The sequence below is a fragment of the Pleurodeles waltl genome, chromosome 3_1, assembly GCF_031143425.1.
Source record: "Pleurodeles waltl isolate 20211129_DDA chromosome 3_1, aPleWal1.hap1.20221129, whole genome shotgun sequence".
In the NCBI taxonomy this organism is placed as follows: Eukaryota; Metazoa; Chordata; class Amphibia; order Caudata; family Salamandridae; genus Pleurodeles; species Pleurodeles waltl.
Window position 1 is genome coordinate 1,979,902,749 of NC_090440.1, and position 19,157 is coordinate 1,979,921,905.

General features: G+C 41.5%; 1 protein-coding gene across 1 annotated transcript in view; it reads left to right on the forward strand.

The window, feature by feature from the left end:
• Positions 1-19,157, forward strand: part of VPS53 (VPS53 subunit of GARP complex) — a 693,920-nt gene that overhangs the window by 210,738 nt on the left and 464,025 nt on the right. The window contains exons 5-6 of the mRNA XM_069226380.1: positions 5,473-5,559; positions 10,040-10,155. Coding sequence (XP_069082481.1) covers positions 5,473-5,559; positions 10,040-10,155 — 203 coding nt within the window. The remainder of the gene's footprint in view (positions 1-5,472; positions 5,560-10,039; positions 10,156-19,157) is intronic.

Consider the following 19,157-nt stretch of genomic DNA (forward strand, 5'->3'; position numbering starts at 1 on the left):
GAAAACCTCCTCAGATGACAAATGTTGTAAATGAAGAAACACTAAGCAAGGCTGAAGTATTAAAATAATCTATTAGAAGCTATTACATTTGTTTTCACTGACAACGCAACTGAGGACATCTCTCCTCAGATATTATGGTATGCTTTTAAAGCTTACATAAGATGGTTTCTAGTCAGTCTGAAGGCTAAGCGTAACAAAGGGATAATTGGAGGAATTAGAAAAATAAATAAAACAATTACACTTTAAGTTCAGACATTCAAAGTACAAATGATTATTAAATTCGATAAAGAAAAGCGCATATGACAAGATCCTAAGTATCAGAGTGAAAATGTTTGTCACACAAGAGACAGCAAAACCTTGAGCTTAATAAAGCTGCCAACGTTTTAGTGAATTGCCTAGAATTCAAATAATCCAAACCAAAAAAAGGTTTCAACTAATTCTATGAAAATCTGTACTCCAAAAATCAATCCGTCCGAGTAGAAAACTGTCGACTATACTTAAATAGTATTCGCCTCTCAGAGGAAGAAGCATCATTGATTCGTAAATCAATTACAAGGAAAAAATAATCTAAGTCACTAAGAGTTTAAAAGCTTCTGGTCCAGACTGCTTTACAGCTCAGTTTTACAAGTTAATTTGTAAGCATTTATCCTCTCCTATCTTAGACCTCTGTCAACACTTTGAACAAATACCCAGGAGAAATATGTGGTTCTTCTGTGGAAGCAATAATAGTTACATAACCTAAAGAGGTGAAGGGCATCACCTTGATTAAGACCTACAGACCGTTATTCATAATAAACGTAAATTGTTGGATTTATGTTAAGATTCTTGCCAAAGACTGAATGATATCCTACCAAAACTCATCACAGACGGGATTTAGGAAAAACAGAATCTTGAGTGACAGTACACAGCTTTTTTGTTGCATCCTAGAGAAAGCCAATTTTTCAAACACACCTACTGCAACTAAAAATCCAGTGCACAAAAGAGACATTGGGGGCACAGGCTTAAAATAAGCAGCCCAGCTTCTTAAATGATATTGCAATCGACTTTAACAAGACATCAAAAAACAATTTATAGAATGTCATATTTTCTAGAAAGTTAGTCACCCAAATGTTTCATTCGGTGGGAAAGAATAGAAACAATCAAAATGATGGTTAAACGTAAGATAAAATACTTAAATAGTATGATAGTATTATCCCCAGTAGACTTAATAAAGCCTATTAAAAAAAAAATCAACAAGTTAATTAACAACTTTCTCTGGAAAGGGAAACTACATGTTTCACTCAGAAAATTAAGACTTCTGAAAGATCATACAAGAGTTAATTTGACAAACGTTTACACCTATCAAACAGCCTTCCTTTTTAGACAAGGATCCATCTTTCCTAAAAAAAATAAAAAAAAAGGCCCATTTTACCCCCATTTGACTTGAGATCATTAAAGTTTTGCTAAATCATTTACCACTATCTGCCATAACAATGACACACAAAATGTATCTTTTTTTTAAATTTTTTTAAAGAAAAAATGTATTTTCATTTAGAAAGAGTTACAAAAAACATACAAACCAGGGAGGTCAACAATTCGCTCTAGAGATACAATATAAATTAGGGAGCATTAAGAGCTAGTATCCAACAGACATGGAACTCAATTCAAAGTCCAATTCTCCTTAACACGTCTACCAGGATTGAGATGCAGGCAAGCCAAAAGAGACCATCACATACTAGAAACAGGGATCAGAAAAAGAAGCAAATGAAAGTCAAGAGGGAAAAGGGAAACATGTAGCCAAATGGGAAGGGGAGGAAAGAGGAACATTGCAGCCGTCAAGACGCACACCTAAATGCAAGCAATGCTATGATATGTAATAGTACAAATATGTTAGGGGAGTGTGACTTATGCACAAGCACCTGGGGTGTAAAATTACTGAGTGTTGGTCATTGGACAGTTCTCCAGAAAGGAGCAAAGGGGGGGCCCATATATCCTGCGTTCGGGATCCCTCCGGCATAAGGTCCCAATAGATCATCAGCTGCTCCTGACAATACGAGGCATTGCTCAACCAATCAGTACAGCGGGCAAGTTGATGCTGCCGCCTGCACATCCCCACACTACACTTGTCCAGCAGCAGTCCTATCAATCGCCGATGCGCAGCAGGGAGTTTCTAAACGTATCCCTGTAGGACAAGCTTAGGGGAGCATGCAGCACCTCTGTCCAATAACCACACAACGCTGGGCAGCTCCACGCCAGATGCAAGAAGTCAGCATCAGGGGCCATGCAACCTATACAGTACGCTTCTGCCCGAAGGCCCATATCTTTCAACCTAAGAGGTGTGTAATACAAGTGGTGTAGGAAGTTGAAATGCATAAGGCGAAGCCTTTAATTTGGGGTCAGCTCTCGCATATGCTCGCAGCAGCCACGCCATTCTTCATCAGAGAGTTTCCCCTATGTCCTCCTCCCATTTGGCTTTAGCATTTGACTCTGTCCCCGCCGCTTCACCCATCATGCAGACATATAACCTGGTGATGAGCCTGCGCGGGGAATCCAGTTGGTACGGAAGCTCCAGCGTCTCACATGGTGACAAAATGAATCTCTTAAAGACGTAATCTTAGATATTAAAGTATTCCTTCTTCAAATAGATAATAGAATGGACGTCAAAATAAAATGCAACAAAATTTAGCCTTACTTTGGTTAAAGAAAAAAATAAAGCTTGATGGTGCACCAATCTTATTGGAACATTGGCTAAAATATGGAAACTACTACGCCAAATCTCCTGGCACCTGACAGGATCCCAAATATTTTATTATTCCGCAAAAATTAATAAACTTACATAACAAAGAATTTTACAATTTTCTACATCTAAAAGTTGTTACAATGAGAATAGAAAACCTAGATCCTGACCTCTCACTAACCATCTTAATCTGTATGCTTCTTAAAAGCAGTTATATAGTATTGCAAATCCATCACACTCTTTGTCCGAAATTATCTAGTTTACTGTCAGCAAACATATTAAAATAGAACCTACCCCAAAAGCTATTTCGAATAACATTTTGAAAGCACCTTCCATGACCTAAACGAAATTCATGTTTTAGCATAGAACTTTCTTGACCTCAATTAAACTGTTCAAACTGAATCTGATGGATAATGGTAAATGCTGGAATTGCAACATAGGAATAGAAGACCTAAAACGTATGTTTTTTGATTGTTCCCTCTTTCTTGACTTCTGGCGTAGCATCAAAGGATTTATGAAGAACGTTTTCCAAACTACAGTAAACGTAATGCTACCAAAACAATGGTGGTAGGTGTACACAATAACATCATATTCCCCAAGTTAAATTAATCAGAATTACACGTACACAATCTAATGCTCACTTCATGTATTAAATCTCTTCTTCGTAACTGGGCATCATTCAGTGTCTCCTTTCATGCTTGGTGGGAATTATGATCCCGCATTAGGAGAGCAGATAATATTTCACAATCCCATTCCTTCTGGCTTTCCCCTGCACATCGTATGTGGGAGAAATTTGAAAAATACCTAAATAATTAAAAACTCAATTGAGACAACTCCAAACCAAGATTTCACATACCCAAACACCTTTATCAATCAAAATATTCTAAACTGACTCCTCAGTCACACTTGCACATGAACTTGTAGTACCCACAATTAGTGTAGAGTACGTTTGTATGATTGATATGACATCGGGATGCTTTTTTATATACTTATAACATTTGTTAACCTTTATTTCATCTGCAGTTGTCTCTCTAAAGTCTCAGTATAAACGTTTTGAACTTAAAAAAATATTAAAAAGTGTTGCTGAATCTTTATTTCTTTGGACCTTTGATAGGACATTTAATGGAAATATAAAAGAAAGGATGTTCTCCCATGGTCATGTTGTCTTAGTTTTACCAACCCATGAACAATGCTGTGTAGTAGTGGACTGTTTGCTATAGTGCAGCTGTTGTAAAATGTGCACCACAATTTTAGTACTCTTCATTTATTCATACAAGTTGATAACTAGTGCACTACAAAAAATAGTCCCCTGTTGAGTCATCTGTCAAGAAGCAAATCAACAGTGACATCTGGAATGTCATTATTTCAGAGTTCAATGTTTTCTGCAATGGTATGGTTTTGTAAGTGTCACTTGCTGATTCTCAGTGGTGTCCTCAGTAGGCAGCTGGAGAGTACTAAAGGGATGCTAATGTAAGAAAACCCAGGACTTAAGCTTTTGTGAAAAGATGTGTCTCAAAATATTTAATGGAAACAACGAGGAGGCTCCAAAAGATGGCCACAAAAACGGAAAAGGAGTAGTCTAGCTGGATAGTAGCATTGGAGAATTAATAGCTAAAAAAATGACCTTAGAGAGCCAGACTGTATAAATAAAGCGAAATTGAAGATCAAAATACATCATGTGATAAAATATGTATGCCATGCGCTGTGCGTTGTAACTCACTCTCCCTCATCTGAACTCAATGCAACATAGCCAAAGTAGGTGTTCTTGTACTATTCATTCCCAAGGATGGACGTGCAGTGCAATTATGCTGGGTACATTGAGGTTTATTCAGAAAGTTTAGGTGAAAATAGAGGGCACTACTGTCATCTGCTCATAAAACATGCATGTTATTTGTCTTATGGTTTTCTACTGGAAAGAATACACATTTCACTACATTTACCAGTGTAATGGTCCCTTCCTTCCTTTCATGGTTTCTGAAGCGGTCAGGTCTTCAAGAGGTTTAGTAACTCCCTAAAGAAAATTACTGGTTTTGTTGACATTTAACTTCATCCAGTTTTCAGACACAGAGTTGGACACAACATGGGGGTGATTTCTAAGGTTTTAAGTATTTGAATATTAAGATCCCACTTACTGTAAACAAATACATTGAAAATGAATTAACCACACTTCTTGAAATAACTTTGCAATCCCTGCAACTTCACCAAATTTAGAGCTGTATGTTCACAACAGTCTTTCAAGATTTCTTCTAGTTTGATCAGTGTCTATCTTGGGACATAAGTAGCAATTAATAATTACTGGCCTGCCTTGAAAAGCCATGTGTGATTTATTGAAAATAGACTTCCAGAGAAAGAGGGGTGGGAGGAATAGGATGCAACTTTCCACAGAGTGACCACCATGACTTCCTTACTTTCATTTAAAGCTGACCTCTGCAACATCCTCTTGCTCACCCTGGAAGAGCCCAGTGGTTTATTAAGAGTTGTCTGCACTCTTGTGGCTCCACGTTATGACACTGCTTTTCATTGCCTCTTTGAGTTGAGAATGATTTTAGGAATTACTGAAACGATCTGAATTTTTAAATTTATGATAAACATGAACGCTAGAGACTCACAAAGTTCTCTGTCAGATTACCCAATGTCACTGCTCACTTTGAAGGGAAATGCAAACCCTTGTACCACATGTGATTTATAATGCATTCAATATGTGATAAATTCCTCAAAAGACATGCTAATGGTATTTATTAATTTTGATTTTTTAGGCTTTGGAGGAGGCACAGAAAGCTATCCAACAGCTCTTTGGTAAAATTAAGGATATTAAGGACAAGGCGGAAAAGTCTGAACAAATGGTGAGTGAAAATGCATTTCTGATTAATGGCGTTGGCTACTCAAGTGTGCTTTCTATAACTGATTCTGCACGGATTGCACACTCGTTAGAGGTGTTTTCTTAAATATCTGGTGATGAAATGGCTGGTTTTCTTGCTAGAAGGTATGAGTCTTCAGCAACTTTGGGGACTACTTCAGATGGCATTATTTGGGAGCCTTTCTGAGTAAGTATGCTTTGGTTGCAGAGTGTCTTAATATTGGTTCATGGGTACCACTTTCACTCAGAATAGAGCTCGGAGACTGGTTTGCACTAATGGCAGAACCAGCTGTGTCTGATTATAAAGCTTTTGGTATTTATTGGAGATGCTTTCTTGTGTACCGGAAGTGTCCCTTTAACTTATGCTCTACTGCAGAACCTAAGCGCACACATTAAAATGTTCAGAAGCAGGTTCAGTTATTCACCATAATCATTTCTTAACTTAGTTAGGAAGCTCATATGTAGGCCAGCTGGCAGTCTAATGGTAAAGTTATCTTCAGTTAAACCAGGAGGCCCAGATTATCCCGTGGAACACAATGCAGAATCTAGAGTTCATAGTGGTCGCAGAGCTAGAAGAGAAAAATAAAAATGGTGTTTCAGCAGCTAACTTATATATAACTAATGCTATTCGTTTTTTAATAATAACCTCCTATTGTGATGATGCTGGCGCGAATGGAAAGACTGTATGGCTTCAATGCCATTTGAAACTTGTGAAGCAGTATAATAATTGTATTTTCTCTGAGTGATTAACACCCTGGGTACAAGTGTTTCTTAAGCAGGGCATATGTGATTCGGTTAACCACCTTAAATTTCAGAAGATATAAACAATAACCTACAGTTAATTTGGAATCCCTCTGCACCTATGCATATTAGAAGTCACTTAGTAAGATTCCTCTGATCCCTCACCAAAAATCTTCTGTACTTGCCCACATTCCTCACTACGTCAAGAGGATCTAGCCACCCAGTGTTTGAATATAGTACACAATGGAATGTTATCTTATGTGTATTTGCAAATCATGGCTAATCACCCATGAGTATATCCAGCTACTGAGTAGGGCAGCCCTAAGTGGGAGGAGGAGTACATGCCTGTTTCATCTAGAAAAGCCACGTCGTGAGGTTCCTTTGGAAGTCCATGAGAGAGGATGAGGTTCTGAGGTTTTGTGGGAGGTCGTTCCAGGTCTTGGCTGTGAGGTATGAGAAGGAGCGTCCTCTGCTTCTGGTGGTGTCTAAAGTACACTAGACAAGTGTTGTGGAGAGCGTTAAAGGCATGGGTGACTCGCTTGAACTTACTCCTTTCGTGGACTGGGATCCAGTGGAGATTGTTGAGGTGTGGAGAGATGTGGTTATTTCGCAGGATGTTCTGGCTGAATCTGACAGCGGGGTTCTGAATGGTTTGGAGTTAGTGTAGAACATGGGCTGGGATTCCAAAGTAGAGGGTGTTTCCATAGTCAAATCTACTTGTGGTAAGAGCCTAGGTGACTGTTCGTCTGGTGTTAAGTGGGATCCACTTGAAAATCTTGCGTAGTATTCACAGGATATGGAAGTATGATGAGGTGGCAGCATTGATCTGTGTGCTTATGGAGAGCTTGGTGTCCAGGCTGATCCTGAGGTTCTTGGCATGATTCTGTAGAAGTGGGTGAGGGACCAAGTTTGTTGGGCCACCAAGAGGGGTCTCAGGGGGAGTGGTTGTTGCCGAAGATAAGAACTTCAGTTTTGTCTGTGTTGAGCTGGAGGCAGTTGTTTTTCATCCAAGCAGTGACATTGCTCATCCGGTTGTCAAACCTTGCTTTGCCAGTGCTGGTTGAGTCAGTAAGGGAGAGGATGAGCTGTCTCATCTGCATAGGATACTATGTTGATGCCACGGGCTCTGATGTTGTCCCCAAGAGCTGTCATGTAAACGTTGAAGAGTGACGATCCTTGAGGTCCACTGCAGATTAGTTTCTTGGGTTATGAGGTGTAGAAGGGACATCTAACTTATTGAGTTCTGTCCGTGAGGAAGGAGGATATCACTTGAGGGCCGGTCCACAGATAATCAAGTGCTTTTTGATGAGAGAGTTGTGGGAGACCATATCGAAAGCTGCAGAGAAGTCGAGGAGGATAAATGTTGCTGTTTTTTCTCGGTCTATGGTACTTCTGATGTCAATAATGGCTGCAGTGAGGGTTGTTTCTTTACTGTCGTTGGTGTGTAAGCCAGATTGAGAGCTGTGTAGGATTTGATAGAGTTCTGGGTGGTCTGCGAGTTGGGTATTGATGGCCTTCTCCATTACTTTAGTTGGAAATGGCAAGAGCGAGATGGATCTGTAGCTACTGAGGGTGCTGGGGTCCTGCTGTTGGTTTCTTTAGTAGGACGTTGATGTTTGCATTTTTCCAGCAAGACTGGAAGCTGACGGTGGTTGTGGAGGTGCTGGTGAAAGTGGTGAGCAAGGGAAAGATGATGGTTCTTCCATGGTTGTGTATGAAGTGGGGGAATGGATCTGAGGGGGCTCCTGATTGGAATCTAGCCATCAAGGCAGTGCTGTTTTAATTCACAAGGGGCTTCCAGTTGCTTAACTGTTGTTGGGCGATGAAGGAGGTGTCCTGCTGGGCGTTCGTATCGCTATGCTGTGGGTCAAATGTGTTGTAATGCTTGGCAGTCTTCTATTTGAAGAAGTTTGAGAGGTTGTTGCAGAGTGCTTGTGATGAGATGATGTTGGCAGCTGCGGGGTTGGAGAACTCCTTGATGATGGTGAAGATTTCTTTGGCATTGTTGTGGCTGGCTTCAATTCCTAAAGTTATGGCTTTTTCCTTTGCCTCTCGTAGTTGGTGGTAGAGGTTGAGGGCAGCTTTGTATGTGGATCTTGCGGTGGTGTTTTTGTCGAGTATCCATTTTCTCTCAAATTATTTGCAGTGGCACTTGGACTCCCTGAGGTCGTTCGTGTACCAGCTGGGTCATTTGTTGTTTTGGCAGTCTTGTTTCTGGAGGGAGCAGTGTTGTCGGCACAATCAGTGAGCCATTTATTGAAGAGCTTGGTATCGACATTGAGGTTCCCAGTGTGTTTGGGTGGGTGTGTCTTTAGGGTCTTGGTCCACTTTTCTTTGTATATTTTGCCTCGTTTCTTGATGGCACTTTGGGTTTTTCAGAGGGAGTATTTGGGAAGGTGGTAGTGTCCTGGTGGGCTGGTATCTTGAAATGTATGATGTAGTGGTCAGACTATGTGAGTGGGGGTCATGTGGGTGGTGGTGATCCTTTTGTTGATGGAGCAAATAGGGTTGAGGGTGTGGCCTGCTGTTTGAGTTGGTCCTTGGACGAGTTGGGTGAGTCTGAGGTGGCTGAGGCTGTCGAGGAGGGCCAACATACCGCCATGGTTGACATCTTCAACTTGGCCGCTGCCAAGAGTCTAAAAACATTTTTGGGTGTGAAGTGGAAAGCATGGAGTGGACATACTATTGCAATTACTGTTAATGTTTTCACCAGTTTGTCCTACTCTGTAAAATGTTTGTAAGTTTCGCCCTACCAGCATTGGGGTACACAGACAGAAATTTACTTGATTTTGCTGAATCCTTTGTGATAATAGTTTATTAGAGTAATATATATTACATCTGTTTATATAAAACGTAATGGCCATGTTATAGGAGCTTTCCATTGTAAGCATTATTTGATTTCAACAATTGGCATGTATCAGTGTGTAAGACATTTTGAGCTAAAACCATCTACATCAGTTGTTCAAGAAAATAATCACTGTGAATCCTTCTTATGTTCTCACCCCAGAATTAGGCTAAGTCAGCTGCTGAAGACGTGCACATTGACTGCTTGCCACTTACTTTCTAGCTTCAGAGATTTCGGGCAAAGCTGATAACCGTAGTTTGCTTTAAATGTGACGTTGTCAGCCAAAGACGAAAATCTCACAAAAATGTTCAGCAGTTGGAGCTTTTGTGAAATCTGCCACCGTTGTTATGTTTTTTAAGTGATAATATCAGTTGAGGTAAAAATTCAGGTGTACGAAATCTTTGTTTTGATTATATGAGCACTGGAGTTTTTATCATCACATAAAAAGGCACAATAACGAGATGCAATTCACATAAGCGTATTTGCATACATGTAAAGACTCATCCACCATGGTGGGCACTATAAACGTTTGCTGTTATAAGTGTGATGAAACACTACCATTTCGCTGCCACATGACCCACTTAAGATCCTTTTGGGAGCCCCAGGGGTGGATAGACTGTCTCCACACCGACTTGCCAGGGACAGTTATCCACCCATCTACTACAGACGCTTCAACCGGAAATGTAATCTGTGTCAATTTAATTTGTTCTAAATGCGAAATAAAATTGTTAAAAAAAGAGCCTAGTGAAAATATTAGCCGCTTCTCTTTAGATTTTAGGCCGCTTTCGGTGAGTGTTGTGTTCTCAGGGAAAGTTAGTTTTGTCTGCAGTTTTCCACTGTGTCAGTGGTTTGTCATGGTGTTCCATTTTTGCTCCATTAGGTTAAAGAAATCACCCGGGATATTAAGCAGTTGGATCATGCCAAGCGTCACCTGACCACGTCTATCACAACACTGAATCACCTTCATATGCTGGCAGGAGGAGTCGACTCATTGGAGTAAGTCTTTTGCATTTTATGATGATGGAGAAAAGGGTCAACCTTTCCACAGCACTCGCATCACAGGAGAGGCCGTTCTCACTCGAAGCAAAAAATATGCATTCTGTACATTTGCTATCAGCTGCCACTAGGACGACAAGATACCCCTTGAATACAATATTTTTTTAAAGAAAGCTCTTCCCAGTAGTGGTGCTTGATCTTTACTGAACGGTCATTGTGTATTTTGGGGGGAGTACTCATTCCTAGTATCCATAAACCATAGTTGTCCTCCTTAATAACAGGTGATGTAATGCTTTTTTGGAAGGAGAAGCCTTGAATACTTTTGTGGAGCCAGTCAGTGTACAGGCTACATGAGTGACAATTAAGCCTGAACTAACTTTTGAAAATCAGTGTTACAGTACATTAGAAGACCAGTAAGGTCAAGCTTGTAGCACTACATACCGTTATTCTGCTAACATTACCTCTAATGAGCGCTGCCTTTGCAAAATTACCTGTAGGTTACATTGTGAACCATTATCCCACGAGAGAGCAAAGGTGGTAAAATTAATAAACATTTAACATTCATTTATATTTATTTGGTTTTGTGAATGTAAAAGTAAATACAAATATAATAAAAATAACTGCGATTAATAAAATAAACTGATTACCACTGCTTATAGTTTTTGTTGTATTTGTGATTAGGGTAAGGCGGAACTCACCTGTGACAGGGTAAGACCATGTTGTAACTGGGGGCAGAACTCGCACCTTCGCTGTTTGCCCTTGCATCTAAGACGGCATAGTGGCACATCTTTGGTCCTTGTGGTCAGCACTCAGTGAGGACTTTGTTCTTGCTCTTTTCGATCGATTTCAGTGCCTCTGCGGCCATGACGGTTTGAGAAATTGCCTGTTGCCACGCATCGCCGATTGTTGAAGGAAATCTATCCCCACCAATTTAAAGTCTAAAAATGCTTTTTATCAAAATATATCTTTGAATCACAGAGTCAAGTGACACAGTGCTCCCAGAGCACATTAATGAGCATGAGCTGCACAAAAATAATTTTGTATAGAAGGCTCCAAAAGAGATTATATGATGAAACTGAAGCAAAAGCACTAAACAGGCGCAGGGATCTGAAGTCATAAGGAAGTAGCAGACATCCTTCGAATAGGTTCAGAAGTGTAAATTATTGCAGCTGAGTAAACTAATCAGAAATTTCTCATCTCAAATGCCAATTGAGTAACCAAGGAGTTGCACCTTATGCACAATCTCAGCTTGGAGACCTCTTTAGCATGAGCAGAAAGATGGCTGCAGCAGTTGCAGTTACGCCAGGCATTTTATTGTTTCATATCTCCCAATCCCTCATTTCTGCATATTTTTTTGTGCACCTCTTAATGCATACCAGTTCTTGAGATACATCATAATTAGATTCCTCATCTAAGTCGTCATCAGTTTCAGGTATATTGAGGAAAGGAGGGGCATTTTTTTTATTAAAACATGGAACGTGTACACATTGACAAGGGTATAGAGTAATACGAGGATGTCAAAGACTGTCAAAGCGATCTCTAATATCTCCATTTCCAAACCTCCAAATATGCCCTTCAGAGAAGAACAAATACTCCATTCATCAACACTGTTATGTTAGTCACTCTCGATCGGGCCCAGCTCACTCTTGTATGGGGTATCTCAGGCTCAGCACTACAGGTTAGCAGGTCAGTTACCAGAGAAGGAAGCATTAACCAGTCACGTTTTGAGTAGCTTTTTGAATTTTATGTGCCTTTTGCCTCACTGGTTCATCATAGCCGGAGAGAGCAGCTGCATTTGGTGCTGATGTGAAGTTTTCTGCAGGCGGTTTGTGTAGCGGAGCCGAGGGATGATTCATTATGACTCTCGGACACCTCATGTGCTAATTTTTTGTAGGATCAGCATCGTAGACCTTATCAACAGGAGGGGCAGTGAAGGTTTCCCCTTTGCTAGGAAAGTGTGGCCCCTTTAATTCTTGTGTGCCAGAATGAGTGATATCTAAGGGGTCTACAGCACTTCTTGTGGAAACTACCTTTCCCAGGAGGCCAGCAGCTCAAGGGGGCGGAGCCAGGACACCAGAGCTTATAGCGCATTTCGCCGCCCCGCAACGTGGGTCTACAGCACTTCTTGTGGGGACTACCTGTCCCAGGAAGCCAGCAGGTCAAGGGGGCAGAGCCAGGACACAAGTGCTTATAGCGCATTTCACCGCCCCGTCCGCGCCCGTCAGAAACCGGGAGAGGCCGGGCTAGGCCACACCTCTTGATTTTAAGGTAGTTATCCATTTTGGTCTGGCATTCTACTCGTTCCTGGTTATATCTACTGATTTTCTACAATATTTACTATAAAATGGGGAAGTGTAAAGCACAAGGGAGTTCTGTGGCTGCAGTCACATCATCTATAATCCCTAAATCTTATAAACATTTGAAGAGATTCTCCAGCTGTGCCACCAACGAAATTGACACCTTAATTGAGGAGGTGGAGTCTATGTTAAATGGGATGGAGAGTCGAGCTACAAAAGGGCCAACCAGTGCCTCCCTTTCATCCTTTTTTAGGCCTGGAGCATCTAAAAGGGTCAATTCAGCTAGCTGCACGGATGTTGCCCTAAACTTGGTAATTGTAGCGGGGTCGGATGATGCAGCTGATTCAGGGGCCAAAAGACGAAAGCTTACACAAACGGTAGATGTGGGTGCTGCTGATGGAACTATTTCAGTGCATGATATACCTTGTTCAAATTGTTTTTATGCATTAGGAGACCTTGATCAAAACTCAAAGAATGGTTGTTTGGATCCTAATTTGCGAATGTCCAACAGACAGGCTATGGGTGGAAATTTTCAGATAGAAGTGGCCAACCTAATCATGGACCTAAAACAAGAGGTAAAGGACTTGAAATGGATGCTGACTGAGGCTCTCACCTTACTTCATCTGGAGGATAAGAAGAGGGTCGGGGAGATTCCATATGGAAAAAGTCCTAAACATACCTCACTTACTGCTAAAGATTGGAGTAAGGAATCCGGTGTGGGACCTGCAAATTACTGACCAGAACAGGACCACTATTGGGAAGTACAGAAGACCCCAGAGCATCTAGCCGTAGCATCCATTCTTTGCAGTCTAGCTCCTGTATAGGGGAGCCATGGAATACCCCCACTAGGCAACCTACAGGGAACAATTATAAAAGTGACCATTTAATCTATATGTGCAACGACCCGAAATTAGCAACAAACATACACGAAGATAGTCTGTCGTTAAAAAACAAGGCTACCCATTGGATAAGGCATGTCAGGAAATGTGGCCCTATCAACCACTCAGATATTATGTTTGCTAAGCGCCATATAGGCAAGCTAGGCCATCTGGACACTGTTGAGTTAGCATTAGATACTCCTGACTTGGTGAAAGGCCTGATATCCTTGGAGGCCCGCAATCCATTACGCAATGGATCAAACATTGTTCTTCAAACAAACTGTCCCGTTTGGGATACCTCAGTTAAGGAATCATTTATTACCCCTGAAAGTGGGGTCGTTATTACGGGCTCTGTTGAGCCACTTTCTTTGATTCCAATGCTCCCTTCAGTGGACACTGCCTGGAGGGAGTGTGAGACCAGGGGTAAGCAGTGGAAATCTCCAAACAAAACACCAAGCTCCAATCAGACATTAATTGACTAAAAGAAGCAATAGTCCCCCTGAACATAACTTCATTGTACGAGGGTGGGAATTCATGTAGGAACTTGGATGGTAGATCCCAGGAGTCCATTGTGGGGGGGCCACCAAGGATGAGAGTCCAAGGATACCAGATGATTTAGTAACCTTGCCTTTAGTGCCACACCATAGGGTTGCCAATGTCACCCATTCTAGACTTAGGCCTTTTTGTTCTTCTTTAATTTCCTGGAAAATAGCGGGCTTACGGAACAAGATTGGTGATCCGGACTGGGGTGCCTTTATCGATTCCTGCAGCATTTGTCTCTTCCAGGAAACATGGGCTATTACTAAGGTACACAGACAAGGGTATATTTCATTCTGTAAAGAGGCCATCCCTTCATCTGCTGGTAGGACAGGAGGGGGTCTGATTACGTGGATAAAGATTTTCCAGGCAGGGGAAGTTAAGGAAATCTATGTGAACTCACCTGATATTTTGGTGGTTTCAATTAAACAAAAATTGTGTCTCCTGTTTTTGTGCGTCAGCCTCTACAATAGGCCAGGTCCCTCTAGTAAAATCTCAGAAACCATATCCTTGCTAAACACACTTGTGGCTGATTTACTTCCCTTGCATTTTGTTATCATAGCAGGTGACTTTAATGCTTTCTTAGAGCCCAGTTCCCATTTTGCAGAGTTAAACCAGGAAGACGATGCAACATGGGGAATCCCATCCTTTTCCATGTCGAGAAACCAGTCTAAAACCAGCCCAAGGGTGTTGCAGGTTATTGAGCTAATGCTGCTATATAGCTTAAGCCTAGGAAATGGGCGTTTTCCCCTAGACATTCCAGCACGTTCCACTTTTTTGAGAGGGTCCTACAGTAGCCTGATTGACTATCTGCTTATTGATGTTAGGATCTGGCATGAAATTAAGGACCTTAAAGTGGGAGGCCAATGCTATAATGACCACTTCCCCCTTTTGCTAGAATGGGATACATGGGCTCCTGGTTCTGGGTAAAACAAGCAAGACCAGAGAGTTACGCCCTCCTTGGAGGTGGCTGGTAACCAGTGTGTACTAAGATGGGAGGCTTTCACGAACAAAGGTGCTCTAGTAGCTCAAATGTCTGATTTGGTTTCTAGGTATACAGCTGCCCTGGTATCTAACCCTTACTCCCCTGACCAAATCATGACCAAACACGTTGAGCTCTTTGCTTCCCTGAAGGCCTTTTTTATTAGGGAAAACAGTGGAAGCGGGACGCGTAGAGTGCGTAAACTGAATCCATGGTTCAACAATGCCTGTAGGAGGGCCAAGCATGGCCTTTTGGAAGCAGTTAAACAGCAGGATAGACCTGCTATAACGATGGCTAAGCGTGACTATGCTGTTGTAATCAAGTCTAGTAAGGCACAGTGGGCGGAGGACATATGGCAAGATTTGTTAGTAGCAGCCAAGGATTCAAACGCTAAGCAATTTTGGTCCTTGGTTTCCCAAGAAGGATGAAATCTGACCTCTAGGCCTGATTGTCATATCCCTTCAAAAACCTGCACCTCTTACTTTACTAAACTCTATAGCCAGGATCCTGCTCTTCTAGTGGACATAGCGGTTGCATATATGGATAAGATCGATGGGGCAAGAGTTATTGCACTGTTCACTAGGAAAGAAACAGAGATAGCTATCATGGCCCAAAAATCAGGGAAGGCTCCTGGGTTAGATGGGATTCCATCCGACCTGTACAAGTCTGCTTTGACACTATGGGGCCCTTATATTAATCAGGTCTCAAATGCTATTCAGGAGAGCAGCATCTTTCCCCACTTGTGGAAGGGTGCAATAATTGTCCCTATCTATAAAAAAGGGGACAAATCGGCTCTGGGAAATTATAGACCGATCAGCCTTTTAGACAATCTTCAGAAAATCTTTTCTTTCCAGGTTTTGGGTGGGCTTAGAGCCTGGACAGAAGAGAATGGGGCTTTAGCACTTGCAGGCGGGTTTTAGGCGAGGGACGGCCACGGTGGACCAGGTCTTCCGCTTTCTTACAGTCAAATGGAAGGTGGAGGACCTGGACAGTGGTAGGCTGTTTGTCGCCTTTGTTGCTCTCAGATCCGCCTTTGATTTGGTCCCCCGTCGCAAGTTGTGGGAGACTCTGGCTAAAACCGGAGTCCCGGGCCCCTTCTTAAATTTGATTAGGGAACTGTACTCAGAGAGTTTTGCTGGAGTAAGGTGGGGGAAGGACGGAGAATTATCTGACGAGTTTCCCACTCAGAAAGGTGTTAGATACGGATGTGTTCTGGCTCCAACTCTTTTCTTAATTTTCATAAACACCTGTATCCCGTATGTACTTGATAGCTCAAATGATGCTCCAAAATTGGGTGGTGTCAAGACACCGTGTTTGTTATTTGCTAATGATACCCTGCTCTTGTCCCAAACCGCCTCTGGATTATCTAGGCTTTTGGAGAAATTTGTGGAGTTTTGTAAGGATTACGGCTTACAAATAAACTACACCAAAACCAAATGTATGGTATTTGGTGACACAAAATTTAGAGCAAAAAAAAGTATAGTGCTGGATGGTGAGGTCCTTGAACATGTTCGTGATTTTGACTATTTGGGAATTAGACTAGAAAACTCCCACAAATGGGCATCACATCTGACAAAGTGTATTATGTCCCTTAAACAAAAGGCAGGGGGGGCATTTTGAGATTTGCTGCTAGAACGCCCGCCTTTCCCATTTCACCGGCAGTGGATATTTATAAAGTGAAGGCTAGAGCAGGTGCTTTGTATGGTGCAGAGCATTTATTTTATCAAGGCCCTGCTAAATGTTCCCTCGAGTTCTCCTACTCTCCCTATCCAAATGGACTTAACTTTGTACTCTATTGCTGATATTGCTGCCCTGAGACCGCTGCAATATTTGATTCGGATTTGGTCCACAGCAGCGCTCAAACCTTATAGGATATGGCTAGGAGCGCTCCTAAGAGACTCTCAGGTTGGTAAAATTCCATGGTGCCAGTATGTAAAAAGAGGCTTTTTTAAACTTAGGCTGGGCTCCTATTGGGCGGATCCTTTGCATCTTCCAATAAATGCCTCACAGATTTTGAAGGGAGCATACTGGGTGAATGTACAAACATCAATCCTAGCAGCTGTTCCTTCTGGTGGTATGACAGACAGGTTTTTATCACTTAAGTGTCACCATGAGTTTGAGCAATTTTTTGACATCATTTTGCATCCTATGGCACATGCACTTTATCCAAGACTCAGATTAGGATCTCTACCAGTGCGTGATCTTACCTCCAGATGGAAGCAAACTGTTAGTCTGTCAGACCTTTGCATGATGGGGTGCAATATTAGGGACACAATTAGCCATCTTTTATTCCATTGCCCTGCATATAAAAAGCAAAGGGCCCGATGGATAAGACCTCTTTGCAACATCATGGGCATTAGGGACTGCCATTCGGCTCTTAGGATTTATAGTCCTAGAACCCACGTGCCGGTGTTGTGTGCTGTGGCAAAGTTTTTAGCAGTCATATGGTGTATTAGAGCAAGTTTTTTTACATTGACACAAGATTTATTCAAGGTCAGAGACTGTTTTTAATTGATTTATTATTGCCATTTTTAGATTTCGAATATATATTTGTATTATTTTAGACTTCCTTTAATATGGGGAGAATATGTTTAAAGTCTTAGGAATTTAAATATATTTGTTTAAGTTCTATTGTGTACCTTCCTTGACCTAGAGCACAAGCTTGGTCAATTTCTTTATGCCATAGGCACACAAACTTTAAGAAAAACTAAGCCTCGTGGATCCCTTGATAGAGAAATTTATCGTCTGATTTGTACGCAAATGCAAACATTTTATCTCAAGGATTTTAGTATTGTATTTTTATATGTTGTATTGTGAATCATGGTTCATAAGTGTATTTGCATTGCTTTTATGGTAGTTGCTGCCGAAATAAAGCTAAAGGTAAGATTGCTGAATTAACAGGGGAGCTCATTCCAATAAGATGGCACCGGGTAGGAGAATGAACTATCCCCATACCTGGCCGTAGGAATACAAGGATTTTTTAGGCTGGACATGTTGGAGGATATCAAAACCTGAGAGGGCTGATACAGACATAGCTTAGAATATAAATAGATGGGCAAGGCTGTAGTTAAAGCTTTCTTTGTCAGTCAGCATATCTTAAAGAATATGCATTTTTTTATGGTTAGCAAGTGAAGGTCCATTAAAATGGGAGCCATGGAAGTACGGCGAGGCAAATTGCAAATTAACCGCACTGTAGTATTCTGACTACTTAGAGTTTTGATACCTTGGTGTTATTAACTGCTCCCAGAAGTGTGTAACCATAATCCAGGCGATTGATGATGAGAGTCTGTACCAAAGACTCTCTATATGGGGATGGGTGGGGGGGCTTTCATCAATAAAGATTGATCAGTTTTTACCCCCCAATATTTTACAACCTGTTTGCAGTTTCTTGACACTGCCCTCATAAGATTAATTCGTACATTCAGTATAAATGACCAACATTCTGATTCTACAAATTAGACAGACACCCCCCCCCCCCCCCCTTGGCTGCCAGGACAAAACCAAAATAATTAGGCTTTTTAAAATGACAGTTTTTGGGCACCAGGTAGACCACATACCTACCCTAAAGTTATTATAGCTGTAGAGTTTGGGGCTTCTTTAACTACCGATCAAACCTCCTGTATTGGTTGGGAAAAACCAATTAGCAAGGAAGCAGGCAGTTTCAGATATTTTCATTGGCAGCCTTTTCCAGTGAGGAGATTTAGCATGTATGTGTTTTATTGAGACAATGTAAGCAGGCTAGCAGGATCCGGATCAGGTCTTGGGCAACCAGCTAAATGCTTGGTTGCCGCAAACAGAGTGCATGGATGTTTGTTCATTGCTGCAGCTGCATGAATAGAGGACAAATGAGGTATTAACAGTGTTAAAGCGCCATATCATCATTTTGGTGCAAATCAAGCAAAGCTGGAAACATTGGTGGGTGGTTGGAAGCACTGTGGGCTGTCCCATTGCTATTTCATAGTCAGCTACCTTAGTTTTCTGGATAGGAATTTCTTGGATTGACCAGGATGCTAAGGGTATTGAATCAGGCAACGTAAGTGCCATTTCTGCATAAATCCTAGCCATTTTGCTTTTCAAGGTGTAATTGAAACGCCCTGAAGCCTCTGGGTGATACACACAGCAGAAGTGTTGCTTGATTTCTAAAGCTTTCCATATTTCCTGAACTACAGCGGATAAAAGTGGGTACCCTTGTCACTGCCTATTGAAGGGGAGGCCAAACCTACTTATGAATTCCATAATCAGCCTTTTTACAGCTGTAATCACATCAGTGTCTGAGCATAGGTAAGCTTCTATCAAACTACAAAACTT